The sequence below is a fragment of the Falco punctatus genome, assembly GCF_963210335.1.
Source record: "Falco punctatus genome assembly, chromosome: 14".
Taxonomy (NCBI): Eukaryota; Metazoa; Chordata; class Aves; order Falconiformes; family Falconidae; genus Falco; species Falco punctatus.
The window spans coordinates 20,818,436-20,845,647 of NC_137594.1; the positions used below are offsets into that span (position 1 = coordinate 20,818,436).

The 27,212-nt window shown below is 47.9% G+C and overlaps 1 protein-coding gene across 6 annotated transcripts in view; it reads left to right on the forward strand.

The window, feature by feature from the left end:
- NECAB2 (N-terminal EF-hand calcium binding protein 2) overlaps nucleotides 1-27,212 on the forward strand; it is an 88,920-nt gene that overhangs the window by 47,865 nt on the left and 13,843 nt on the right. For 4 of the 6 annotated variants that reach the window (XM_080411141.1, XM_080411142.1, XM_080411143.1 and 1 more), the window contains exons 4-5: nucleotides 18,002-18,027; nucleotides 21,516-21,613. In XM_080411141.1, the coding sequence (XP_080267267.1) occupies nucleotides 18,002-18,027; nucleotides 21,516-21,613 (124 nt within the window). The remainder of the gene's footprint in view (nucleotides 1-18,001; nucleotides 18,028-21,515; nucleotides 21,614-27,212) is intronic. The other 2 variants (XM_080411145.1, XM_080411146.1) reach the window with 1 other exon arrangement.

Here is a 27,212-nt window from a genome sequence, read left to right on the forward strand (position 1 = left end):
GCAAATGAAAGCCAGCTTTGAAACATATTCCAGTGTGACTCGTATTCCTCTGGAGAGAAAAAAAATCTGTCCAAAAAGCAGATAAAAAGAGAATCCCATTTCAAATGAGAAGTCTTGCAGCAAGTGCTTAAAAAAATAATAGTCTGGTTAATTACGAAGCCTTCCGGCAGCAGGTGGATAGAGTTTTGGCTGTGTGAGAGGTGCATGCTTTGCCACCCATCCAAAAGATCCCCTGGAAAGCAGTGATGGCTCTAGAGTGCGCTGGCACCGAAGCAGCAGGTGTAAAACTCATGAACCCGGTCCAGAGGTGGCTGCTGCAAGCAAAGTACACGTGAGGTTTCTCCAAATCCCGTCTTCCCAATGTGTGTGCTTCCCAAAGTTTATTCTGAGGTCAGAAATGCCACAAAGACCAGGTTGGTATATACTCTGCACCGAATCAAAGGAACTTTAGTGATCTTGTTACTAAAATTAGCTGGGAATGACCCATCCCTTCTAGTGGTTCCCCTTCAATAGACACTAGATGCTGACTTACAGTGGGTGTATTTATTGAGCTCCAGGTGATGCTCCGAGGTGGGTCTCCATAGACTCCGGGGCTCTCTGCCTCTGTTCTGAAATAATTCATAGCATTGTCTGAGCTTATCAACTTTCATCTGGCCTTTGAAAGGATGCAGATGGTTGTTGTGTAAACCAGGGGGTGTGGGGGTCAGGGTATGGAGGTTTCTTCTGGCCCTCTTGAAATGGGAAATTGGATTGCAGCCCATTTTTGGCATGGGGGTTGTGGAGAATCTGCAGCTTGCTCCGAGCCTTAGCAAGGGATGTCTTCTAAACTGAACAGAGAGAAGATGTGCCATCGCTAAATGTCACGCAACAGTGCTGCCGGCAAGAGGGGCCTTGCTGAGCAGCTCCCGAGAGTGGCAAGAGTTCCCACAATTCAGTTGTATTTTTCTTTTTCCGAGCTGGCTTGACGCAGTCATCAATACCCGTTAGGGACCGATGCTTGTACAGAGCAATGTAGCATCTGCTGTTCTTGGCTGGAAGGAAAAGCAATGAGTTGGTCACCCTTCCAAGTTAAATCCTTGCATGAAGTTGGCACTTGCTTATTGATTTGGAAAGCGTAGACACCTACAGCAAATTTACCAAGTTGGGGGAAGAAAATACTCCTTAGGGTTTTTTATCTGCAAGAGCTCTCTCAGTCTTCAGAAAACCTATTCCAGAGCTGGGCTTCTTTCCGCAAAAGTGCTTTTCGCTGTGAAACGAGCAGTTTGCTTGACTGCAGTCTTGCATCTAGTGCAGTCCTTCAGGTGGTGCATGCGCTCTCCACCTTACCCTGCCCTTTGTTCGTCACCCAGTGCATCGGCGGCTTTCGGGGAGGTTGGGCAGGGGGGATGCTGCCTCCAGCCCCTGCCTGCCCAAGCACCAGGGTTGCAGTTTTGAGTGGTGCTGCTTCCACCAAGTAAGAGGAGTGGAGTGGAGCTTTCATTTTCCCTTTTACAGGGGAACATAGGAACAATATTCAATTTAGCTTTCCAAAATGCTTTTATTTTTGTTAACAATATTAACTTTAGCTTTCCAAAATTATTTGCTATTTAGTAGGAGTTTATTTTTAAGGCTGTTTTTTGATATTCCATTTTACCTCTGCGTTTTTTTCATATGGCCCATCATGTTTGTGTAGTGTGCAAAACAAAGTTTGCTGTTGAAATTACATTACAGCTAGAGCAGAAAACGAAGAAAATTATGTTCCTGCTGATTATTAGTAGCTGCTGTTACCAGCCCAATTACAAAATGTTGATTCAATTTCCTGGAGTATTTTTAGGAGCAGGGAACTGCCTTACTGAAGTAGATTCTTGAGTTGCTTTAGCTGGGAAGACAGTGGAAAGGAGAAAAGAGGAGCAGGGGACTGGGAAGATGAAGTTGGTTGCAGATGCAGGAGTAGCTGGGCTGCTGTGGGGAGTCAGTGGTGATGTGCCAAGGCTGGAGGAGCGCGTGCTTCTCTCTCGGGCATCACAGTCCCTCAGTGAAACACCTCATTTGTGGTGAGGAGGGTGCTGAACTGAGATACCCCAGTATAGCCTGGGGGCATTAATGAGTCTCATTCTTTCTTCTGGACTGCTTGGGAAGTATTTCTAGGAGGTTAGGGATGTGGCATGGTGGGCATGGGCTCCAAACACTCGCCACGGGGTTTTATTACTGGGTATCTCCACAAAAGAACCTGCCATCCATGGTTTGAGTCCCATCGTCACTGGTTATTTCATCTGGCAGCAGGAACGTGCAAAATCTGCCACGTATTTCACTTGTCTTTTGGCAAAATTATATTCATAAACCTGCTGTTGCTTAAAAATTATGATCAAGTGGCATCTTGTTCTCCATTGCTCACTCTGGCTGCCCTCCTTCCCTCCTCCCAACTGAAGCAGGAGGCAACAGCAAGATGTTGCTATGTGGTTTGTCACTATTGGGTTTAGCTGCTATTTCAGGAGGTTTCAGCAGTGCTTTATGGGGAGCTGCCTGAAGTTTAATGGGGAGGTAATGATATGTTACTATTAATGTCAATGCTACTGGAACTGCAAAAATTATATGTGTGCTGTGTAGACACACAAATTTATATATATGTGTGTATATATATATGTATGGTTTAGTGGCAGAACAGGGCTTTAGAAAACATCAGATTGATGTTCACCTGGGAAACCCTGTTATATTTTCTTACTTTTTCTAATGAGATACATTGATTTTAAAAAGTCATTGCAAATGGAAAGTCAAACAAGTTTTAAAAACATGACTGTGATACTGGATGAAACTTGCTTTGCCTGACCCACAGTTCCCATCTTCTCCCAGCTCCCTGGGCCAGTGCTCACACTCACTCTGCATCCCCTTGGGAGGAAAGAACACCTCTCGGTCCTTGTGAAAGCAAGGAGGAGGTCAGATGTGGCTGCTGGCCAAACAGATTTAATCATGGCAGAGGATTTTAAGAAGTCTTTTTCTCTCTCGTACATGTTTTGTAGCTGCAGAGGACAGCCCTTTGGGGAGAGATCTGCTCGCTGGAGCAGGACTTCTCTGATGAGCTGTATAGGTCCATTCACAAGGAGCCAAGAACACGGCATTAGCATTCTGCTGCTCTGTCGTTTGTTATCTCTTCGTTAGGCTTATAGCTATTCTTTTAATTACTTTATCTGCACACACACATCCCCCCACAAGTGAGCTCTTGTCTCCAGTGGCAAACACTAGAAAAGGTTGGAATGTGCATGTAGGACAATTAAGAGAAGCGGTATCTCTTCTCAGAAGCCCTTCACAGCTTCCCCAGAATGTCATTTCTGCCAGAGGACTGTGACAAATGGAGAACTGAGGACGATCAGGCTCGTGCCGCCTTCAGCAGCGAGCCGCCTCCTGCCTGTCGTGGTGGCGAATGGATGGGAAAATTGGTCCGGTACCTTTGGATGCTGAACAATGTCCTTCTTGGGAACATGGAGCCACCTTCCCTGACCCCTCAGCTGCTCAGCTGCCACAGGGAGATGTACTATAGGTCAGAGTTATCTGGGGGCACTTTGGGGTGCAGGGATGTAGTAGGGTACGGTCAGGGCAGCTACCAACCCGAGTGCCGTGTGTGACCCCAGAGCTAGGGGAGGCACGGTGGCGCCCGAAGCAGGTAACGATGCTGATGAGCTTCTCTGCCTTGTGCTAATTAGTCCTGCTGTGAAGCGGAGCGGTCAGCCTGGTGAGCGCTGTGCTGGCACAGCCATGCTGCTCCCCACGGTGGGTTCAGCTCCAGCTTTCCAAGAGCCCTGCAATGCTGGCATGGACAGGGTGGGAGTTTTGGGCTGCCCCTGCTTTTGCAGGGAGGTGGAGCATACCTGCCCTGTGCTGGGTGTTTAACGGCTGCACGCTGAGCTGTCACTGGGCACAGCCTGCAGCCTGGCAAAGCGATGCTGGCTGAGATGGGTCCAGCCTTGGGCTGGCACCATGGGGCAGCTGCTCCTCAGGGACCGGCTGCGAGTGCCTCTTCCTCCAGGTTGATGGAAGCGGAGCAAACGAGGAGGGACAAGTCTGTATTTCACCGGCTGTTACTAGTGCAGGAGAAGCTGTGAAGATCCTGTTAGTGCTAATGAGGGATACGAGCAGGAGCGAGCTGTCTCCTGCAGTTGTGACTTGCTGGTTACGCTGTCGAGTGGGAGGCAGGCAGGCAGAGCATCGGTGCCAGTGCCGAGGTCTCTAAGGAGAGGGAGGGAGCACAGCAGCATGTGCCTTTCCTGCCCTGCCTCCCCAGCCCCCTTCCTCCTCCTCTAAGTCATCTGGAAAAACATCCCCCCAGCTCATGTCTGATTTCTACCCTCTTCAGACATCACCAGGGCATTTGCTGGGCCAGAAGTTCTGGGAAATGGGCTGATAGCCTGCATAGGTGGATTTTGTTTCTCCGTTACTTTGATTGTATCGATACCCAGAGAATAAAATCAGTTTATGTGCTAACACTCAGGTCCTGTGGCTATGGAGCTCAATGCTCTGCAATGGTGACCAGCATCCAAAGAGCGGGAGGAGATGCTGCAGGGTGCTGCTCGTGTGGTTGGGGGTTCGGGCTGAGGCTGTACCTCACAAAAGCAGCCACAGGAGGATGTCTTGGTAGCAGCAGATGGTACCTTGAACTCTGAAAACTCCTGGTTTGGTGTTCTATAACAGCAATGTGGCATTTTGGTGGGGTTAAAAAAAGGCAAAGGAGCTTAGAACCTGTTGCTGAATGTTAAACAAGGAATAGCTTGCAAGGAAGCTTGATGCATGCAAGCTAGTGTTGCACCTCGTGTTTCAGCTGATAACCTGGGCAGAAATGGAGCTTCACATCATCACAAGTGAACATGAGGTTCTCTACACCTTTTTCCAGCACACAGCCCTGCTCCAGACCTGGACTCCACCAGCACCCTCGATCAGGCAGCAGCTTGCTGCCCTACTCCAGTACTTATTTTCCTCCAGTGGAAAAGGTCTGTTGTTACCACTTTGGATGCGGCAGTGCCCCTGGGCGCACCCTCCAAGATGCTTTGTCTTCCCACAACCTATATCAGGTCTGGTGTCTTTTGGGGTGAGGAGACTCCACCTGGTAGAGCCCACCGTGGGCAGGGAGACTGCAGCAGCAGCGCTCTGCTGCCCATGCTTTTCTCCACATTTCTGCAGTCCCGTCCTCTCAAATTTGAACAGAAAGTACTTCCACTTCTTGGGTGCAAGGAACGATGATGGTTATGATTGAGTATTTTTTTTCCTGTTTTGTCTCCCCCTCCATAATCTTGGCTATTTGCATTGCAAACCTGATTCAGTGGAGTGCTGGATTCGTCTGGGAGCCCAAGCCCACGCTGTGGAGATGGATGTGCCCATTGAAACCAACTTAATTTTTGAATATTGAATGTTCTCAATTAGCTCCCTGTGAAACAAACTACGGATGGTATAATCAGCTGAGATTTTGATTAACTGATTCAAGAGACAGTTCTTGTCTCTTATGAAAGGGACAAAATGATTGCGCAAAAATTACATGTCTGGCTCTAATTTCTGGCTCTTGAGACCGTGGGCATTTGGTGGATTTTGTTCTTTTTGTTTGCGTGAAAGATGGTTTTTGAGTCCTAGCTTATTCTTCTACGTGCCGACATGTCACTTAAACTGCACTGTGCTTCACTTCTCATTTAAGGGAAGAAATGCTTGCTGCCAAAGCTGGTGCTCAGTAACTGCGTGCTGATAGAGCTGCAAAACATCTCAGGCTCACCAAAGAAAAGGGGCTTTTAAAACAAATCAGTCGCTGGGAAAATTCAGCAAAGCTGAAGAAACCGCACAGAACCTCGTTGAACACAAACATTTGAGAATATTTTTCTATTTCTAATCATATTTCCCAGGTGTTTTCCCAGGCAGCCTCCCTGCGGGGTCCCTGGAGGGAGCCTGTTTAATCTGGCAGCAAGGCAGATTGAAGCTGGGAGCAGCAGGCTGGTGTTTACCGTGGAGGTCAAGGATCAGGGAGGGTTCATCTGTGCAAACAGAGCGGAGAAGTATCACATCGGTGGGTTTTCTAGCTGGGACTGGGGCTCGGCAGCTTGTTTTTTGGATTGGACAGGGCTGTTGTGTGTCAGACGTTTTCTTTTCTTGGGAATGGATAGATACCAACATCTTGCATTAAAACCATAGAAGTGACTAAGATATTTAACTCTAACCAGCTACTTGTGTTTGAGCCACGTAGGCATTCAAAAAGGATGTCGTTTTTTGTTTAAGCTCCAGTTTTACAAATCTGTCTGTGTGTTTTTTCTGAACAAGTGTGCGTAGGACACCACCGTCAAGCAGCATATGTGTCCAGCTGCTGCTCGGTAGGCAGCGCAGGCTGTCTGCCTTGGGAATGAATCTGGGGAGAGGGGTTTTCAGATCATTTTTGCAATGGCAGGAGAAGAGAATGCATAAGAAATAAAGATATCAGGGAATATACAGGCAACAGAGTACAGGGATTTCTGGTTTTACTATCCTTTTTACTAGTTCCTTGCCAGTTTTGTGGAACAATATCCAAACCTGCATGGTTGTGCTCTGATTTCTTTCTCTCCTGCATACAACTTTGGTGATAACCAAGATACCTGCAAAATCTAAGGAAGAGGAAGCTGATTTAATTTTAGCTCGTGTTCTCAATGTCTTGCCATTTGCTTCTGGCAATTAGCAAATCATTCAGCTGAGCTCTGAATAATTAGTTTTTTTCCCTGTCTGTTTTGCAGTTCAATATTAGAGAGATTACAAATGGAAATCAGATCCAGCCAGGCTTCCATATTAAGTAGAAATAGGCAAAATGTTAAATGTTCATTCATCAAAAAAGGCCATTTCTGACTGACTCATACTCTTGGCAGTTTGTGCAAAAAAACCTGAGACGCTCTCCCCTCCACCCCAAAAGAAGGAATGTTTATTTGGTTTAATGGTTCGCTTTGAAAATTGAGCTAAGAGGAATAATGAGAGGTTAAAAACATGCATAAGTGACTTCTTTTGATGGAAAAGAGAGGGCCAAGAAGTGGAGGGAAGTTTGTTTCTATGAAAAAACAGCTGAAGCATCGCCTTGCTGGGAGCCAGGGAGAGTTATTGATGCCATTAACCTGCCCCTGCCAAGGTGACAGAGCCAAGGGACACTGTGATTTCTCGTCCAGGGAGGACGAGAGCACCAGCACCCCAGCACAGCAGGGCAAGGGCGTTCAGTCAAACAGATGCAGACAGCTCTCCCCTGGGTAACTCAGCCTGCAGGGACCAGCATGGTACCGCTCCAAAGTCCAGGCACTGGAATTATGCATACATTAATCTTTTCCACCTTTATAACCGGTTTATCACCACATTTACCCACCTCTCTTGTTCTTGTCCCTGTGGCGCTGGGCACTGAAGAGCAGTGTTGCCTTTTCCAGTGCCCTCAGGTTCCCTGCAGAGGTGTTTGGTGGGGAGGATGACCTGAGCCCCTCCAGTCGTCGCTCGGCATCATGACTAGGAGAAGGGATGCTGCGTCAACATCAGCGAGTGGTACCTGGTGGCTGCCCAGGTGGCCACCACTCTTGCTTTGGGCGTGTGGCACTGTAGGATTGTTCCCTCTGTGCTGGGTGTGCACAAAGCGGTCCTGGCTGAATGCTGATGAGGCTTTAACGTGCCTGTGGGTGTTGTTGGCTGTTAACAAAGCAGCTGGGGAAATGTTCTTGAACGGGCCAGACTGGGAAAATGCTCATGGGTTCAAAGGCTGAGTGGTGGACGGGAGCTTATCTGGGCAGCTTCTGTTTCTTTGGTTTTTAAAGCACTTTATTGAGCACTCCACAGCGAGGGGACTACGTTGTGATTTTGTAAACGAGCATCACATGTTGAAACCTTTCTTTTCCTTCCTATTTTTTTAATATATTTTTCTACGAACAAAGGACCCCTATTACACAAACCTGAAATAGTTACAGGAGCTATCCCAGTAATACAGTTGATGCTACAGAGCAGTCCAAGTGCATCACAAACAGCTGGTATTTAACAGTCTGTCTTGAGGCTGATCAGTTTGAACAAGCCCGACAGCAAAATTGATGCCTTGTTAACTCAGGCACAACTGCTGTATTTACTGTTTATCAAATGCATGCGTGAGATGAAGAGCTCTGTTTACGAGAGGGCTGTGATGCAGGATGCAGGCTGAAGATCCTGGACCAGGGTGCCAACATTAAATAATCAATTCTCTCAATGCAGCATGATGAAAATATCACAAAAATTCATGCTGTGTTTCCAAAGCTGGGCTGGTGGAAATACCCCGAGAGCAAAGGCCTGTGCTGGCCGTGGTGTGTTCAGCCTGTCTTTCCAAGGATTATAGTCCCAGTTTTGCCTGGCACTCTCTGGGGATAAATTAAAGGAGAGCTGATATAACCCAGTGTGTATATAATAACCAGCAGCTCGATAAATGTCTCTTTTATTTAAGGTGGTGACTGTGCTCGGGAACTAACTGTTGGATTAAGTTTAGTAAATCGGTGTGCTGCACTGATATATTTTTGAGGATACCAACTGCACTGTAAACAGGCATTTTATTGTGCTGTCATCGTTTGGAGTTTTTATGAGCTTTTCAAGAGATTTTTCTTTTGTGAGTGGTTAGAGGTTCTGGCTACCTGTGATAAAGCAGAAAGAAAATGTTGATTATTTTTAATACAGTGTGAAAGAGTTTTACAAGATGCAAAGGGATGCAAGAGGAGCATTCCTTAATCACCCCAAATTTTCTTCCATCGGCAGAAACTTCACCAATTTTTGCTCTTAAAATGCAGATCCTGGGTGGCTCAGTTGGTTATGGAGGGGGAAAAAATCCCCTTGCCCATACTTGAGATGCGGGAAGCTGTGGTGCCTGTGGGGCAGCTGTGGGCAGCGAGGTGCCGTGCTTTGCAGAGGGCGAGCAGGGAGAGCAGCGGTCTCCACAGAGAGTTTGGGGATTTGGTTTCATGGTCAGTACTTTGCAGACAGTTACACCTATATGCTGCATTTTTTATGTTAATTTATAGAAGTGGCAGGGCAGGAAGGGCAGAGCCTCAGTGATGCTGAGCCCAGGTCACTGGTGGTACCCAGACCCCCAGCTCCAGAGCTGTGTGACAAAGCAAGAGGGTCTGTCACCGCCTGCCGGCCTGCAATGCCATGTTGCAGTTGCTGATGAATGAACAAACAAATGCTGGTGCTCCGCAGGTGCCAGTTTATTGCCTCTGCCTTTTTTTAAAGTGACATTTCTCTTTCAACTAATGAGAGCCTAGGCTCTTAGAAAAAAGCATGTTTTCCAACAGCATCCAGACCATTTGTTTCATTTTTATCTGCATTCAGTCACTTTTCTTGGTGCCCTTGATTAGAGCTAGGGGTTTCGCTCTGTCAAATACTTCACCACTGAGAAAAGGTTATTTTGGTTGTCTTGAAGCATCTGGTCTGCATCAGGGATGGTTTGCAGCTTGGAACTTTCTGAGGACGTGGGAGAGGCAACCGGGACCCTTGCTGTCCTACTTCTGATCTGTCCCTGCAACTGTAGGGGGGGGAATGAGGATGCTCGGTGGCATGCAGGGTGCAGGCTGGTGGTAGGCAGGACCCGGTGCTTCATAAATGTCCGTGCAGAATAAATCAGTGTGTCAAGGGAGAGAAGAGCTTGAGTTGTCCTCGAAATATAGCAGCAGTCTTCAAAAATGAGAAAGTAAGCAAATCATGCGTTATGTTGTACTGGTCTCTATGGTAGATGTTGATTCCCTGGGAGGAAATGGAAGCTCTGAGAGCTGTGCCGCAGAGCGAGCCTGTTACAAACAGGGGGTGTTTGATCCTCCCCACCCTGACAAAGTGCCCATGCTGGTTTTATCAGCTGCACAAGCCAACACAGGAATATTGCTGTTAGCAGGCGTTATCGCCAAACCAGACCCCAGTGTGTGTACATGGCCCTTGGGCTCCTCATACCTTACGCCCCTGCGCACAGCCTGCGGCCGTGGGGGGGGCAGCGGGGTGCGTGGCCCACGGGGTCTGGTGGGGTCACTCGTAGGAGCCTCCAAGGAGGTGTGAGCTATTGTTGCGGGAGTTTTCCCTTTTCCAAACCCAGGAAAATCCACACCAAACACCTTTCCATGATGCGTGTGAGATGCTGACAGAGGTAAGGGGCTCTGCCAGGAGAGGCAGGGATGGATCCCTCAGGAGAAGACCAGCAGCCAAGACGGGGTCACTGGGGGCAGAGGTCCCTTCGGCTGCTGCATCCACACCATGGCTATGATTTGGTCTTTGGAGAGTCTCTTTAGCAAGTTTAGTACCTTCTTTGCATCATTTTTATGAGATTTATTACTGTTACAAGGAAAATGCAATTTTATTGCAGGTCATTGGCTAGAGAAGAGACATTTTCCCACCACATCCCTAATTACGGCTCATGCCGAGTGCTATGGCAACCGCCTTTCTGCGCCACACTGCCAGGCAGGACATCTGCACTCGGGTATCGCAGGCTTTTTGGAGCAGGTCCAGGCTTTTTTTGGACCTGTTGCTCCCCAAAGTGTGCTGCCCACCTGTGAGATTCAGCATCATGATGAATCAATTAGGAGTTAGTATTCGGTGTTAGCCATCCTTTTTTTTTTTTCCCTTTTCCCTTGCAATCAGAGCTGAAATAGCAACTTGACAGGGACTTCTTGCGCAGGGAGTGAACAGCTTTGAAGCAGGATGAGTAGAGGAGTGTGTTTTATCCTGAGCCTGCCAGATTTACTGTGCTTGTTTGTACTGAAGGTCAGCTCAGTTTACCTTGTAAAATTAGTGTTTTCCAGATTACTGGCTTGTAATGAGAAGCCTGCTGCCCTTGTGCTCTGGAGCAAAGCGCACAGTGCAGAGCACGCAGCTCTGGGTGCTTTCCGATGAACGTAGGTTTGAAAACTGGATCTGGACAGTGTCTAATTAATGAGAATGCAAATGAGTTATCAAGGTGAGGTGCCACAGAGAAGGCTCTACAAAAATATTAATATTATAATATTAATATTCAGTGGGTCTGAATGCAGGTTTGCTGCACAGCCCTGCTGCTGCTCACCTGCTGTCTTGCTGAGCAGCATTAGCCACCGTGGCCATGTGGTGTGGAAAAGAAGTGGAACTGCCCCGTCTTGGTCACCATCTGCCTAAATCCAGGCGAAAGTGGTGCAGGGAGCAGGAGGGAGCTGCACCCTGGATTCAGGTGGGCAAGGCATCCTTGAGGACACCAGACTTCAGCCTTCAAACTGCTGAATGAAAAACTTGCTGATGGTAAGAGCAAATAGGAGGGAAGAGATCGTCTCCCAGAGTAACTCGAATCTGTCGTAATCCCAAATCACACACCATAGGTGACGACGCTCTTTGTAATACAAAATCTATATGTGAAAACTCATACAGAATCCTCCTTTTGCTTCTCTTTGTTTCTGGGTAATTCTTTATCCCTGTTTTCCCTTCTCTGTGGTACCAGTGCTTTGGAGAAAAACATGATTCACTTGCTGGGCTTTCAAACCCCCCTGACTGTGCTCCCCAAGTGCTGGGTGATGGAGCACATGCCAAGGGAAGAATAGAATTATTAGTTTTGCTTTGAAGCTGGCAGCATTTGTCTCCCTTTCAGCAGCCTCGGTGGGAGCTGTTCCTCATAGGTGTTTTAATCAAAATCACTGTGTTCCAGTGCTGGAAGTGTCCCAGTTACATCGTGATTCATATGGACTCTGCAAAACTGTGCCTGTTTCGTGGAACATGGATATGGGGAGAAATCTCTGTCTGGAGTGAATGGTGAACCCTGTATCAGCTCATGTGAGTGGGCTACTCCATCCGTTCCGGCAATTTAAATAGGTGGTAGTTTTAAATAGGTAAGGTAGCTGCAAAAAGCAGGGCTGGAAAAAAAAAACCCAAACCACCAACCTGCTGGGTTATTTAAGCCTCACTGCTCACTCTATTTACTGGTTGTACTGGGTCGCATGCAGGGCAGGCGTGCCTGCAGCAGCGTGTGCACCTTTGCATTATTCCTGCTGAAGCACACCGCAAAATACATTTCAAAGTCATTTCTTGCAGGAAGCGGGCATGTTTGGCAGGAGATAAAGACCGTCCTTTAAAGTAGGAGCCAGGTGGGCACTAGAGCCCTGCCTGCCAGCCTGCCATGGCTAAAGACATTAAAGCCAAACCTGACATGTGTTAGGATACGTTGCTGATGCCATTTGAAGCTGCAGCTGGATGTGCTTCTGGGTGTGCACGGCCTTGGCATATGGTTTGTGCTGTTTCTTCACACGTGGCACCTCAGGACCTGGAAGCCCTTTTTTACATCATATCACAAATGTTGTGGGTTTTGATTCTTTTTTTTTTTTTTTTTTTTTTTTTTTTTTTAAGCAAGCAGGCAGGTGAAGGAGATCCTTGGGTAGGTCTCGGGTAGGGTTTAGCAGGGTTCTCCAGAAGAGGATGCTGATGGACTTGGAAAGCTGCTTAGTTCTTTAGAATTAAAGTTATTTAGCTCCTGGCTGGCATCTAGTATTCGGTATTTCCCTTGCCCTGCCTGGAATAATTTCTCTCACTCTGGGGTTTGTGTAAAAAATGTTTCTTTGAGTTCAGAAACTAATGATCGAGAATGACCATCTGTGACCCCTTAGTAGGCATCTGGATGTACACTTTCCACTTCTGAGGTGTTGAGATAACACAGTGCTGTTGCTGCTGGGACTGGAAGGCATAACATCAGATATAATAATACTTTCCAGCTGCACATGTTTTTTAGTCTTTCCTAAATGAAAACAAGTTTTGCAGGTGGCTAACGCTAGAGGATAATTTGTTTCCATGCTCGTTTGAAGCCTTGTAGCAAACCCAAAGCTGTGAATAGGAGATTGAAATAAAAGTAGGATGTGATTTCAGAAAAACCTCCATTTTCTGTGCTGGTGAAGCAACTAAGCTGTGTGGCTGCTGATGCAAACCTTTCATCTGCCCCAGCAAAAGGGTTATTATCTTCAGCTGAAGCCGACCAGGTGTTGAGTGGCATTTAAGCAGCACATCCAGGCAGCTATTTGCATGAGAAATACCCTGTGAAGATGAGACTTTGATTTATTTGCAACTTTTGAATTCTCATTATGTTTTTGATTGTGCCACCCGTTGGGAGAGCCTGGGACACCTTTCCCTTGGCTGAGCTGGAACCCAAGAAGGGAATTTCATGCTCTGCTCCTCCACATTATTTTTTCCTTTCTGAGATAACTTTTCTGCTCCTTTTTGTAGTTGAAAAGAAGCCTGTAGAAACACCTCAGGGAGGCAGGGAGATGCTGGGAAAGAGGGAGAGATGCTGGACACCAGGTGGCTGTTTTGGTTGGAAGGGACCCCAGCAGGGTTCTAGTCCCTAGTAGTGGGACCATCACCAGCACTGGACCAGGACAGCCCTGGCTTTGTCATGCTGAGTCCTGAAGACCTCCTGGGATGCTCTCTGGGTAACCCCCTCCAGCGCTGCGCTGCGCTGGGGGGTTGCTTCTTAACAGCTAAATAATCTTAATCGCCGTGGGGATTTCACAGCAATAGTTTTTTTCCTTCTGGAAAACCATGATTTGCTTAAAGTGTTGGGCTGATCTGGATCAATGTAGCTGGAGCTTCTGACCTGAGAGCTGGAGGTTACACGGGGGACCAGCAGCCCCCCACCAGAGATCTGGCTGTTGGGATGCTTGGCTGGAGCTCCTAATGCCTGAGCTGTTGGACACCCAGCTGCAGGTAGTTGCCACCCCACCATTCCCTGGGATAAAGCCTCAAAGATAGCAACATGTTTCAGGAAAGGCAGGTGGAGAAGGGAAAATGCTTCTAAGTGCTTTGAACCGATGGAAAAGCAGGCAGAAAGTCAGTAGAGGGATGTCTTGGATAAACACCCAACCACTGGATAATCTGCAACCAGGGACATGGCAAGGCAAAGATGTGACTTCCCAGGGATCCTCGTTAGCTCAGGTGCTCATCAGGCCATATTTTAACATTGGGTGGGGTTTTGGGGGGAGGAGTCTGTTTCTCTCTGGAGTATGAAGGAGGCAAGTGATTGCTCTGGGCAGCCTTTTGCCCTTGCCGGTCATGTGGCAATAATTACTGTCCAGGCAAGTTCACTTAATTAAGCTCTCGCAGCACGGTTGTTGCTTTTTAAAATTCCATGTACGAGGGAGGACTATCACACTTTGAGGACTTTGGTTTTTCTTTGAAATAGTGGGATGTGAACCAGCAGGGAAAACTCTTTCCCTATTGCCGGTATGTTTATTTGGTCAAATTATCCCAGTGTATTGAAGTGGTGGTGACCACTAATTTGTGGCCAGATTAGTTTATGGTGTGGACTCTGATGTTTCAGAAGATGCTCTAGGTTGAAAGCAAAGCTCTTGTGGTTTGGCTCTTATTTCTGTTGGAGAAATTAGGTCCCAACTGGTAAATGGAGGATTTCCAAAGTAGATTTTTGCCTTGGAAAGTGATCTCAAAGGGTGCACGTCCCCAGCAAGGTTGGGGATGCAAGGTTATGCTGCTCCGTGTTACAGTTTCAGTGGCTGGAAAACAGGGGAAAAGGCCTGAAAGCAGAAAGTCTTGGATTTTCTTGCCTTTTTTCTACTTTGGAAGAAACAGTCATTTGGGGAAAAAGATGAGGTAGATGTGGCCTCTACTATGGAGGAAAAATTGTATAACAGAAGTCCTTCTTCATTTAACGATTCACTTGAACATTTATTTTAATCTGCTTAGTTAGCTGGGTTATGGCTTCAGTAAGTTTTTTAATTAGTCACATTATTAATGTAAGAATACTTGAAATTAAAAGCTAATTCACAGCCAAGTGTTCTGGTAGCTGAAAGATTTTTCTTTTCCCCTGAATAAATGAGAACAACTTGTTGCGATTTTTCTTTTTAGTTTATTGTGGCTTACAGAAATGTTGAATATTTGGCAGCTGAAAAAAAAATTGGTAACTAATACTCACCTAAATGTTTGCACGTCAAAGGGCTTCGTGATATGTGACCGCTCCAAAAATATCCTCCGAAGGGCAGTGCTGGGAGGCAGGGTTCGGGACAGCGAGCGTGCTCGTGGGGAGCCACCGCCTCCTGTTTCATGATGCTTGAAACGCAGATCCTGAATATATATACATATATTTGCATCATAAAAAATCCTACTGGTATAACCCATGGGGCAGTTAGTTACTAAAGCATTAAACTATCAGAGCAGCTTGTAAATTGTTTTCTAGCTGGGTATTGCACATCCCTTGCGGTGCCTGTTCAGCTGTGCGGTGCCCACGTTGGGCAGCAAAACCCCCTGTAACACCGATGGGGACACGGCTGCGTGTCAGCGATGTTCCCGACGGGCATACTCCTGTGGGGTGGAAACATCCAGGGAAATGCCATGGGTTGCGCTCAAGCACCCATTGATTTCTCCTTATAAATTTTCATCTGAACATTATCATGCTTTTTTATCAAGTCAGCTTATGACTTCAGTAATTTCTTTAATTAGGCTTATTCTTAATGCAAGATGGCTTAAAATTAAAAGCAGCTTCTCAGCCAAGTTAATATTCCAGCACAATTAAGTTAGATAATATGACAGCAGGATGCGAGGAAATGAAAGACCATTTTTGGCAGCACCAGATCAGTTATTACAATGCAAAACCATGTGGAATACAATAATAGTTTTTTGGTTTTTTTCTCAGAAACATGCTCTAGCTGCAAACCCATAACTACTCGAGTAGGTGCTTATAAACAGTAACTGGCTTCTGAAAAGTATTATTTAAGGACTTTCTGGGTGATGCTGATGTAAAAACTACTCCTGTGCACGTGCCTGAGGGTACCGGTTGACTTGGCAGGCTCTGAGCTGGCGAGAACTTTGATGAAAGACCCACCGTGGTCCTCGAGCAGGCATGGGGCTATGTCGGTGTTGGAGATGCATCTTCTGGGTTTCTTCCACCTCTGCCTGTGAATTGCTGAGGCTCCGTGTGAGCATCACGCGCTGCCAAAGCACTGTGGACTATTCAGCCAAGAGCCGGCTCTTTCAGGTAGCATTTCAGAGCTGCATATTCGGTGGATTTGGGCATGAGAATGCCAGGTCAGGGAATTTGAGCTCACAGCATCCCCAGGGGGGGTTGTAAGATTCAGTGAAGTTATTCCAAGGTTTGAGAAAGATGGTAAATCCCCAAGGAATTAAGACAAAGTGGCGCAAAAGCTCATTTTGCAGAGAGATGCACGTGGCACCCGCACCTCCAGCAGAAACTTGTGCTGGTGTGTTTGCTGCCACCCCGTCTATCCTGCACCACAAAGGTGTCTGAGATGATAGATAACTTTTTTGTACCATGATATTCCTCAGTTACCCAAAAGGGGGGCTGATTCAGTAAGACGTGCTTTCACAGCGTGAGACAGGTCGGGTGGCTCTTTTCTGGCAGCCAGCATCACCTGGCAGCCAGCAGCTCATGGGATCGAGGTGGTTGTGTTTGCCTCCACTGCCCAGCAGGTCCCACAGCTCAGGGGTGGTGGCGAGGAGGTCCCCCGTACTGTCACCTGGGGCTCCGGTTTTGGGGAGAATCCAGACACGGGTGGCACCGTGAATGTGGTGGATTTCCTTCCCAGATATCACCACTGCACACACGCATTTCTGCTTAGCTGGAGTGCACCTGGCTGAGGCCTAAGGGGTGAAATGCAGCTAGGGAGAGGCCAGCAGGGTCCTTGAGCTGCGGGAGCTTGCATCTTCTCAGGCAGAACCTAAAGAGAAAGAAACAAAATCTCCTATGTTAGTCTCTCTGCTAAAGCAGAGCTCTCTTGATGAAGCTGTTTGGGTGGGGAACGGGGCCCGTGTCCCATCCCGCTGCCATGCACAGCCCTGGGAGGCTGCTCCGCTCATGCAGGGTCGGAGCTGCTGCAGAAGATGGCAGAAGGTTTCAGCAGGGGTAAGACTCTCCTGGGTGCTTCAGCTTGCTCCAAAGGCACCACGTTTTGTGTCATGAATCCTCAACAATAGGGTTCAAGGGTTCAAGCAATCCCAAATTAATGTTTTCCCACCACGCGCCATCCCTTCAGAAGGATGTGTTATCCCAGGAGAGGGCCAGCAGCGAGTGGAAGCTTCAGGTTATGGAGACAAGGAGGAGCCCAGGTCCTGTGGGCTGGGAGCAGATCCGTCGGTCAGGGCATGGGCAAGTGGTCAGGAGGATTTCGGGGTCCAGGGCAGGGCTGTGGGAGGATTCCTCAGTGGTATTGATGGATGGAAGTGGTATTGAAAATATCTTTTTCCCTGATCCATTTATGGTGACAGGTCAGACAAAGCAGGGATGAGTTTAGTTAAAGAAATAGCTTTCCAGGACATAAATGGATTGATAAAATATAATTCTATTAAGAGATCATTCCAGTGCTCGAATGGCACTAATAATTGTGTGGGAATCTGAGGCACAAAGAGATTAGCAGCAATCTTTATTTCCCAAGCAGGCTGTCTGTTGAGATGTTGCTACATAAACTAAATGTTCATGTATTAAGAAGTAATTGTGCAGCTTTGTCCGGAGGGAGTCCTGGGTGGAAACTGCACACAGCACTGCGAATGCTTCACAGGGACAGAATCAGAATCAATCCATCTAGAAAAACAAATTTTGCAAATTTTTATTTTTTTCTTTTGCAAAAAGAAATTTTGCAAATGTTTATTCTGAGCAAATGGGAACAAACGTGGTCCAATGAAGCACTGAGTGCCTCACCAGGTTGTTGCCAGGGTGGATATTTGGGAAGAAGGCAGACGAGTTGCTGTGCTGGGTCCCCCATGGGCACAGGTCCACCACTGGGGGGGATGCACAAGTACCTCTTTTTCCCTCGGGAGTATCCAAAATAATGTGTGGACCCATCCCAACCACGCAGATGCTGAAGATGCAGAGGGTGTGGATGCCTGGAGTGGCACCAGCTATTGCCTTCTCCTTAGGCTGTCCCCACCAGTGGCTGGGGGATGCCGAGGGGCAGGTGATGTTGCAGGTGGGTGTCTGGGGTTAAGCCTGTGGAAATCCGAACTGCAGCTTTCATCTGTCCTTTACATTAAAATCGTCTTTCTCTTTCTTTTTTTTTCCTGCTTCCTCCCCTGCCTCGTCCTCCCCCTCTTCCAGCAACGTGGACACCAAGGAGCTGTGCGGTGAGTGCAGCCCCTCTCTTGGGGCCGTCAGTACGTGCTCGTGTGCTTTCAAAGGCTGCATGAAACCCGCTACCAAGCTGGCGGTGCCGTGGTGGCCGCGGAGCTGGGGGGTCTTGTCACTTCTGCCGCTTTGCCTCTTATTCCACAGGAAAACTGGCAAAACTTTGCTTCTTTTTTCTTGCAACACAAATGGGGTCAGAGCTGAGCGGAGCACCTGGCTCCCGTTCAATAAGAAGCTGGAGTTTAATTTCTGGCGGTGTCGTGGCTTCCAGCTCCACTCTGAAGTTCAATAAATCAGTATCCCTCGGCAGCACCCGTAACGTGTTTCTCCGTAGGCAAACCTTCGTGTTTCCCAGCAGGCTGCCTAAGGTGTACACCCCCTCTGCTGCACCTCCCGCGGCTTGCAGAAATTAAAGGCTGAAAAGAAAAATCTCTGATAATGTTTTGTTCCACGCCTTGACCAGAAAGGGAATATTACCTGCCAAGATTTCTGAAGAGCTTTGCCTTGGGGGGAGGTGACTCATGCACCGGGCTCCCGCTACTCCCTCGGGTGTGTGTTTCCATGGACACTTGGTATTGGGAAATGTTTCCTGCGCTCCAGCGTTTTGGGGGGAGATGGGGACACAGAGGTTTGTGGCCGTGCACAGGGCTCATCTGTCTCTTTTCCTCCCCTCCCGTGCCAGGATGCAGAAGGGACATATAAAACCACCTCAGCAGGTCTTCACCATTTGCCTTCATCACTTTGCTGCTAATTACAGCCTTCGGAGGTCTGGCTGGGAGCAGGTTGCCCAGCCAGGAAGGCGCATGCCAGGGCACCCGTGCCAGCACCCGGCAGTTACTCGTTATTCCCAATGCTTTTAGGACCTCTCTGCCCATCGCAGCCTGAGGGTCTACCAGCACCAGGGCATTGCTGGGGGCTTCTCTCCTGCTGGTGTACTACCCCCTGCCCACACCCTGCCTTCTCCCCGCAGCCCCCCGCAGTGTTGTGAGCATTCAAGCCTGCAGCAAAGGCAGCGACCTTCCAGCTGGTTACAGCCCCACTCGCTGCTTGGCTCTGCAAGGAACGAAGCCTTCCATCAAATCCTTCGGGTTTGCTGGTGAGGTGATGGGCTTGTTCCCCTCACCCCGTTAGGTCTCCTTCCAGCTGACCCAAGAAACCAAACCCCTGCAGCTTGTACCCTCAGCTTCGCCAGGAAATACTGGGGTAGGAACGTCCTTGCTTGACCCCACCCTGCCTTCTCCATTGGTCTGAGAAAATTGGAAAATGACAGGGCTGTCACCCAGCATGATCCCACCTTGCTGGCTCTCCCAGGGCTGAATTTGCCAGGAGAGGAGGGAGATAAACCCTTCACCTCCCAGGGGAAGCCAGGGGAAGGGTCAGTCAGTGCAAGATCCTGCCTAGATCTGTTATCTGCTGAATACCTGCCCTTGTCTGCAAATTCTTACTTGCTTGCTACTCTTCTAAGCATTAGTTTAAACACAAAACCTCATTCTGGCTAGGTGGAAGCTGGGGTCTCTCTCTTAAAAGTGGATAGTGTGCTGTCAGATGTTGAAAGTGTCTTAAAAGGGATTTCTTGAGCTCTGCAGCTTATGAGAGAAATTTTATATGGCTTAATCCATATCAGGTAGCATCTTGAAAATATTCAGGGTTTTTTCCTGCCAATGAAAGCAACAATCACCAGCACCCAGACTGACATAAACGTGGCTGTGTAGCTCCTTACCCCTGGAGGAGCTCCCAGCTGTGACGAGGAGCCCAGAAAATGTGAGTACGGCCACCAGATTGTACCTGCCACCTTTCAGCTTCAATGAAACGCAGACGCTGCATGCAATGGTACAGGCTGTCCGGAGAACTGGGGTGTAATCTACAAACAGGAGGTGCTCAGTGACCCGCTGCAGACTAGCACGGTGGTGGGTGACAGCTTTGCTGGGGAGATTTGGGTGGGGGGCACCCACCTCCTCCCACACCAGCCCTGGGTTGCAGTGATGCTCATCTCCTGAGCAGTGATCTCATTGCTCTGCAGACGCACGGGAGCCGTGAGCAAGGACCGTGCAGGACAGAAGAGCTGATCTCAGGATGCTCACGTGAAAAAATAAGGCTAAAAGAGTAGAACTGAATACTCTGGTTAAGGCAACACTGTTCTCCTCCCAGGTGCTCCTTGGTTGGTCTCAAGGGCTGCGCTCTGCTCATTTCTCCTGAAATGTATGGGTCCGTTTTTTTCAGGACATACAAAAAGTCTTTACCTTTAAGATCTGCTCATTTTTTCTTTCCCCAGTAAAGTAATAAGAATAACACAAATAAACACGCTGCAGTGAGAGCAAGCTGTTTGGCTTATTGTGGAACAGCAAACAGCTGCTGTCAATCATCCTGTGACATTCCAGTTTCTGCCAAAATTTTCTTCCCCTTGGATATGTTCTCAGGTTGTAAATAGCTATAGGCACTTCTAATTAAGCCAAGAGAAGCTAATTAGTGGGATGGTTTCCTGGAGTTTGTGTCTTGTTGCATTCCACAGAGATGTCACCTTGGTGTGAAGCATCGTGTCTTAGTGCTAAGGAACAGCGCCGGTGGCTTTTAAGGAACAGCTTTTAGCTGTATCTGTGTCAATCACCCAGAGACGGGATAACTTTGCATCCACACTGCAAGCTCACCGCCAGCCTCACCGCCGTGCTTCGCTTCTCGCTGAGACCATGGCAAACGGCCGATTGCAGGACTCTGTAGCTCATGCATGAAGCCGCACCAGGGCTCGGATGTGTCGTGGAGCCCTCGGCCACGTGGGGACACCCCAGTTTGGGCTGTGGTCTGCATCAGTGCGGAGCGGCCAAGGCTGCGGCTGGCCGTGGCCGGAGCGGCGGTGCAGGCTGGTGCGCATCGCCTCTCCTGCGGGAGGGATGAGGATGGCACAGAGAGAGCGTGGCCTCCTGCTCCGTGGAGAACGTGTGCTTTGGGGCCCAGCTTGCAGCTCCGTTCTCTTCCTTTTGAGGCGTATTTCGCTCTCGGAAGCCTGTGCAACCTGTGATTGTGGGCTGAGGTGCAAATGTGGTGGGAATGGAGGGGAAGATGTAAGGCTGGTCTCGGCTCGTATACATTGGAGTGAACCTGGCATGTCTTTGGATGCTTTGAGTAGTAAGACTGTCATGGGAATAGAAAAGGGATTTCTTTTGGGACTTCCCCCTCCATGTTAACAATAGGAGAGCGAGAGCCAAGATAAGGTCAAATGCAGAAGTGGACATGGAAATAAATCACCTGGTAAGTTATTTTTAATGAGAGCTACTGTGCCTTACATCTCCTTTTTGCAGCATTCCCAGACTTCATGGGAACTGCACCACTTCCCATCCCTGCACAATATGGCTAAGAATATAGAATATAAAAATATACCTGAAACCACCCTCTCATGTTTTTCTTTCCACCAATAAATAGACCTTGCTGTGTCACATAGCCTTGAAGCATTAAGTTAGAGCATTTCCCATCATGTTCCTCTTGGTTTTCCCAGATTATTTTGCTGACCATATGGGAGACTATGAAGACGTCTTGGCCTCGCTGGAGACTTTGAACCTCTCCATCCTGAAGGCAATGGACTACACCAAACGGGTGAGTGCTCCTCACTGTGCCTTGTCCTCCAGGGGTCAGAGCGAACGGCACGAATTTTGGGTTAACGGCATCTAAATCTGAAGCAGTGTTGTCTCCTCATGATGTTGCATTTGTGTAGTAAGTGGATCGTCACAGCAACGTGATGGAAGAGGATTTTTGTGTGTGTGTGTGTTAACAGCAGATGGATCTTGAAATTTTTGGCCAGATTGTGAACCAAGGTGCCAATGTCATGTGCAGTAGTAGATGGTGGCATGGAGGCTTTGTGGCAGAGCACTGTATCTCCCCAGCACCCTTCCTAAGCCTGGCAGGTGGCCTTGGCTGTGCCATGGCTTATGCTCTGCGTTGCCTGAAGCACGAAGATGCTCCAGTTGTCGTCAGACAACATGGCCCTTGGCTCTCTTGGCCGGGATTTTGAATGCATGAGTTCTTGTTAGCATCATGGGGAATGCTTTTGGAAACATCATGTTGTAGAGCTGCTACTAAATACAGCTTCCAGGTTGGAAGGCATCCTGAGTTCCAGAAATACGGTCCTGCATGTGCACAGCTGCTGTGTTAGAAACGAGAGGGCTGCGTGTTTGAAGGGCTATGGGGGCTTGTGCAAGCAGCAAAACTGAGACATAACGTCCTGTTTTATACATGCAGAGTACCCCTAGCTGCTTCACAAGCCCACCACGTACCTTCTGTTGATGATACTGTTCATAACAGGCTGCTAGACAGTGGCACTGATCGAGAACATATTGAAGTTTATTTACAAATACACAGGAAATCTGAGCTGTTGTACCAGGTAAACATCCCTGCTGAGAGGTGCACTGTTCGTTTGGTGCCTTACCAGGAGGAGGGAAGTGTTTACTAAGCGCTTGTTCCTTTGAAACTCTTTTCCTGTCCTGTCCATACCACTTAAAGTATTGGTGATATTTATTATCCTCAGGATAATCAATCCTTCTCCCAGTTCTACCTTCAACCATATATTTGCATCATTCTTTTGTGCCGTGATGAGGAAAAAGTATTCTTCCTCTTCACTGGTGAGCAGTAATGTGGTGCTGAGGACCAAGCCAAGGGGGGAGATTTTGCTTTTTCCGAGGACCTGTGGGGACTTCCCAGTTCAGCTCCTCTGAGTAATCCAAATTGAAATCTCCCTTCTGTTTAACTTTGAAGCTAAAGGAGAAACTCAAATTACTCCACACTAAAGATGTGGTAACGATAAGAAGTTTTAGGCGTTAGAATGGGAAAAAGCAAAATTCTCTCCCATCTGGTTGCTCAGTAAAGAGCCTGATTCCCTTGCTTGATCAAAATCCATCCTTTTTAATGTTTGTGAGGGGGGCAGCATGGTAAGTGAAGCCACATATTTCACATGGTGATGTCTTGCCTTAGTAAACCAAAGGCAAAAGTAAGCACTGATCTGTCTGAGGTGTTTGTGAATTTTTTATCAACATTATGAGAGGGTAAAAAAAATAAGGGCAACAATAATATTTCATTTTTTCTAATTAAGTTGCTGAGTCTGTTCGTGCCTCATTTATATGCATTATTAACAAATTTTCTGGCAGTCAGATGTGCCAACTATGTATTTTAAATACATGTTAACATGCTAATAGATAACTTAGTAATTCACTAGAGCTTGCTGTTCGTGATGCCTTCCACTGTTGCTTTTTGAATGTGAGGTTAATATATATGACTAATTCCTCCCAGTACTTTGCAAGAGGACAATGGCTTATTCCCTCTTTATAAATCAGGCATCTGAGCATGTGGGTATTACCTTGAATACGGAATGTGCAGCAGAGGCAGGATGATTATTCATAATCCCAATCCACTGCCTTCGTAAGAAGAGCATCTTTCTTCCTCCTTGATTCTAAAATTTGTGGCAGGGTTCACCTGCTTTAATTGCAATTTAATTGCAATGGGGAAAGATTATTTACCTAAAACTGAGCTGGTCCCCTCCATCATGATTTTGTGGAGGGAACTGGGGAGATCCAGAGGATGCTGGAGGCATCTTCCTCCTGTGACGCTGAAGGATCACAACACTCTGAATCTCAAATGCAGATGTTTCCCTTCTAGATGGCTAAAAGCAGGCGAGGGAGTGCCGCCCCAGCAATCCCCTCATCGCCCCCATTTCATCAGCCCATGGGGTGTGTTGCTCCTTGCCAGCTGGCAGACTTTTGGCAAGCGAGCAAAGAGAGGAAGGCTCCTTCACGGAGGGAGGCTGGCAAAGAAGTATTTCATGAAAAACATTGCTCCCTGCTGTGATTGTGTGAACAAAGCGGTACAAACCTCATCAATGAATTATTCAAACGCAGGCGCTTTGTTCAAGTAAAGAACTGAAGGAAAAAAAAACAAAAAACCAACAAACCCAAAACCAGAAAATAAGCTGTTGTAGGTGGTAGAGAAACTCATCTCCCATGTTCAGACAGGACAGACTTCCAGGCAGCAGCAGAGGTTTTTACCGACTGCAAACCATTAGGGCTTTTTCATGAGATGTGAGGGGGTTTCGTATGTGTTTTCCCTAAAGGAAAAAAAAATATATTTGTTTACTAAACTTCCTAGTTTTAGCGTCAGGATTGCAAACACAGTGTCAGAAGGAGGCTTCTTACCATCCGAACCTCTGAACCAGTAAAATAACCCCACTGAGGTCTTCCCACTGGTTTTCAGCTGGGTGTTCCCACACCCCACCCCAGCCTGGAGGGCAGCGCAGGCTGCTCTGTTTCCTCCAGGCTGGGACCACGCTCCCAAGATAAGGCTTCAGCCCCAGGGATAAGATCCGTTCCAGGATTGCAAAAGCTGGTGTGAGCTCCCACCTGTCTGGTGGGTCCCCACAGAAAGGTCTCCTTCTGCTCCACCTCCTCCGTGTGTGATGCTGTAGCCAAGCTCCCTGTGCTGATGTTAGGATGTTTAGGGGATACATACATATAAATATATTTTTACAAACACTGGATCAGGGAAAAGATCGTTGAAGCAGCAGGTTTTAGTAGGACCCAAGCGTGGTTTTGTGCCCAGTGATGCTCCAGCCTGTTGCTGACTCTGCAGCTCTTCCCCGAGGCCGGATCCTGCAAAGGGCTTGGTGCTGATGCTGAGCACTATGACTTGTTTTGCTTGTGAGATTCTCCTGCTTCCCTGTATTAAAATAAGCATTTCAGTGGCTGGAGAAAACTACTAACCATTTGACAGTGATCCTTATTCCCTCCCTCTCCTCTCCGTTACAAAAAAATACTCGGTGCATACAACAAATGGAGCCTAACCTTCTTCTGTGTTGGCTTTCTGATGAGAGGTGCCTGCTGATGAGAGGGGCTGGATAGCCACGGTATTTAATTGCTGTTTATATTTCTCACCTTAAAAGACAACTGATTATTTCTTGCTCATAAAAAGAGAAAGCAGCAATTATCTCGTGCTGGAGGAGCTCATAAAGTATCAGCGGTAATTAGATTCAATAGTGGAAGGTCTCATACAGCAAAACAAAATCTGTCATTGTAATTATTTTCCAATACTCTGATGTTCATGCTGCGTTGAAACGACTGCCAGTGGTGACGGGAAATGCAAAGTTAAATTGGAGAGAAAGGAAATGAACTTTCGGGATTTAAACCAACCTGACAGTGGGAGATGTTCTATATTATTCTCATTTACTCTTTTATAGTGCAGTTGGCAAGTATCAAAACCAATGTGATTCTGTGTCTGGTGTCAAAGGGTGTGTGGGGTGCGGTGGGAGCTGGAGGACCAGAGCCAGGTGATGCTGTCCCTCCTGTGTGGTCACTGCCCCCTTGCCTGCTGTGGGACAGTGCCCACCCAATATCTCCACCAGCCCTGCCAGCATCGAGGGGTGCTGGGGATGGAGGAGTGGGGGACGGTGCCTGGGGAGCCAGAGTGATGGTGCTGGGGTGGTGGTTACCACTGAACAACACCTGGACACCCTGGGAAGTTGGTAAAAAACACATTTTGTGGTTTTTTTTGTATTTGAGAGGCACAATTAGCCCCGTTTCTGCTGCATCCGGCTTCCACCGCCTGCTGCACTGGGATCGCTCCTGCTCCCCACCTTTGCCAAATCAGCGTTTTGCAGCACTGAGCATGGAAACACCAGCAAGGCTGACCTTCAGCAGTGAGGCAAACTTTAAAAAGCAAGCTGCAAAGACATCCCAAATACGCTGAGTGTGGAATTCGCCCTCAAGGAGGAAGCAGCTCAGATTTCAGGTCAAATCATCCCATCCTGGAGATGCTCCTGTTGGGTACCAGGCAGGGCTGGTGATGGTCTTTGGTTTTTGGTGTGTGCCTCATCCCAGGGCTTGGAAAGCAAAATGGCTCAAAATTGGAGCTGCAGGTGCAACAGCCTCCCGTGCATGTACTGGAATGGGGTGGAGCTGGTCTCTCTGGTGCCTGTGAACATGGTGCAGGGAAAGGCTGTGCCGCTCTGCTTCGGTGAGGCCAGGTGAGCAGAGCAGGGCAGGGGGGTGCTGACAGATTAGGGGGGATTCAGCGACTGGCTTCAGGGAGGAGTGAGGCACAACAAGAGAGATTTATGGAAGAGGCCTGAGGACCGGCAGCTGGCTCTGGACCATCCTCTGCTAGATGCTCAGCATCACTTTTGGTCCTGGAGGGGAGCAAAAGGAGACGTGAAAGACAGTGGTTTACTCCTTGCTTGCTGCCAGCTCCGCTGCCAGTCTATCACTTGGCAAAATCCTTTTTTATCTCATTTAATGGACTTGGAATGGAAATATCATCAAGTGGTGACAACCCCTGAGAGCCTTCTCGTGTCAGGGTGCCAAATAACACATGTGTGTCTTATGGACAGGCACTGTCCCCAAACCAGCTGCAGGCAGATTTCCCCCACCCCAAGAATCATTATTTAAATGAGAGAATATGTAAATCATAAAGGGAAAACTGAGCGTACTGACCTTCAATACCAGCTGCTGATGCTCTAGCGGTGCTGGGGAGTCCAGAGGTATACACAGACAGGTGAACAGGTCTGCATGTGTTATTTGCAAGTTAAATTGTTCCTGCTGTGATTCACCCTTCTTGTCTCTGCCTTACGACATGTCATGGCAGTGAGCAGGAGATGCTGGGCTCCGGAGGCTCACTGGGAGCTGCTGCAGCCACCCTCCTCTCACTGCAGCTGGTACCGGTGTGGCTGTGGGTCTCCCCAAACTTGCAGCACACTGCAAGGGAGCACTTGTTTGAGCAACTCACAGCCCCAGAGCAAGCACCATCTGCCACCACTCTTGGATGTTAAAAATGATGGATTTTTCTCGTTGTTTTAGAGCACAGTCCAGAACAGCAATATAGAGTGATCTCATTTGCATCCTTACCTGCCAAAATTAAGCTTGGCAAATATGATATTGCTCTTTTTTTGAAAGATGACACCTCAAGATAAAATAGTCAGTAGAAATAATCCTTCAAAATAATCTTTTCATCGAACCCTCCAGCTAATCCTTTATCTCATCCTCTCATTTTACTTGAGCAGTTTTTCTCCTGCTCTGCTGAACAGACCTGGTGCTCACCCCGAGGGCATCATGAGGCTCCTGGAGCAGCGCTTTACTGTGCCGGGATGCTGCTCCGCGACAGGGTGTAAGAGCAACACGGTGGGAGCAGCTCCAGGTAGTGCCCAGCCCAAACAGCGTGA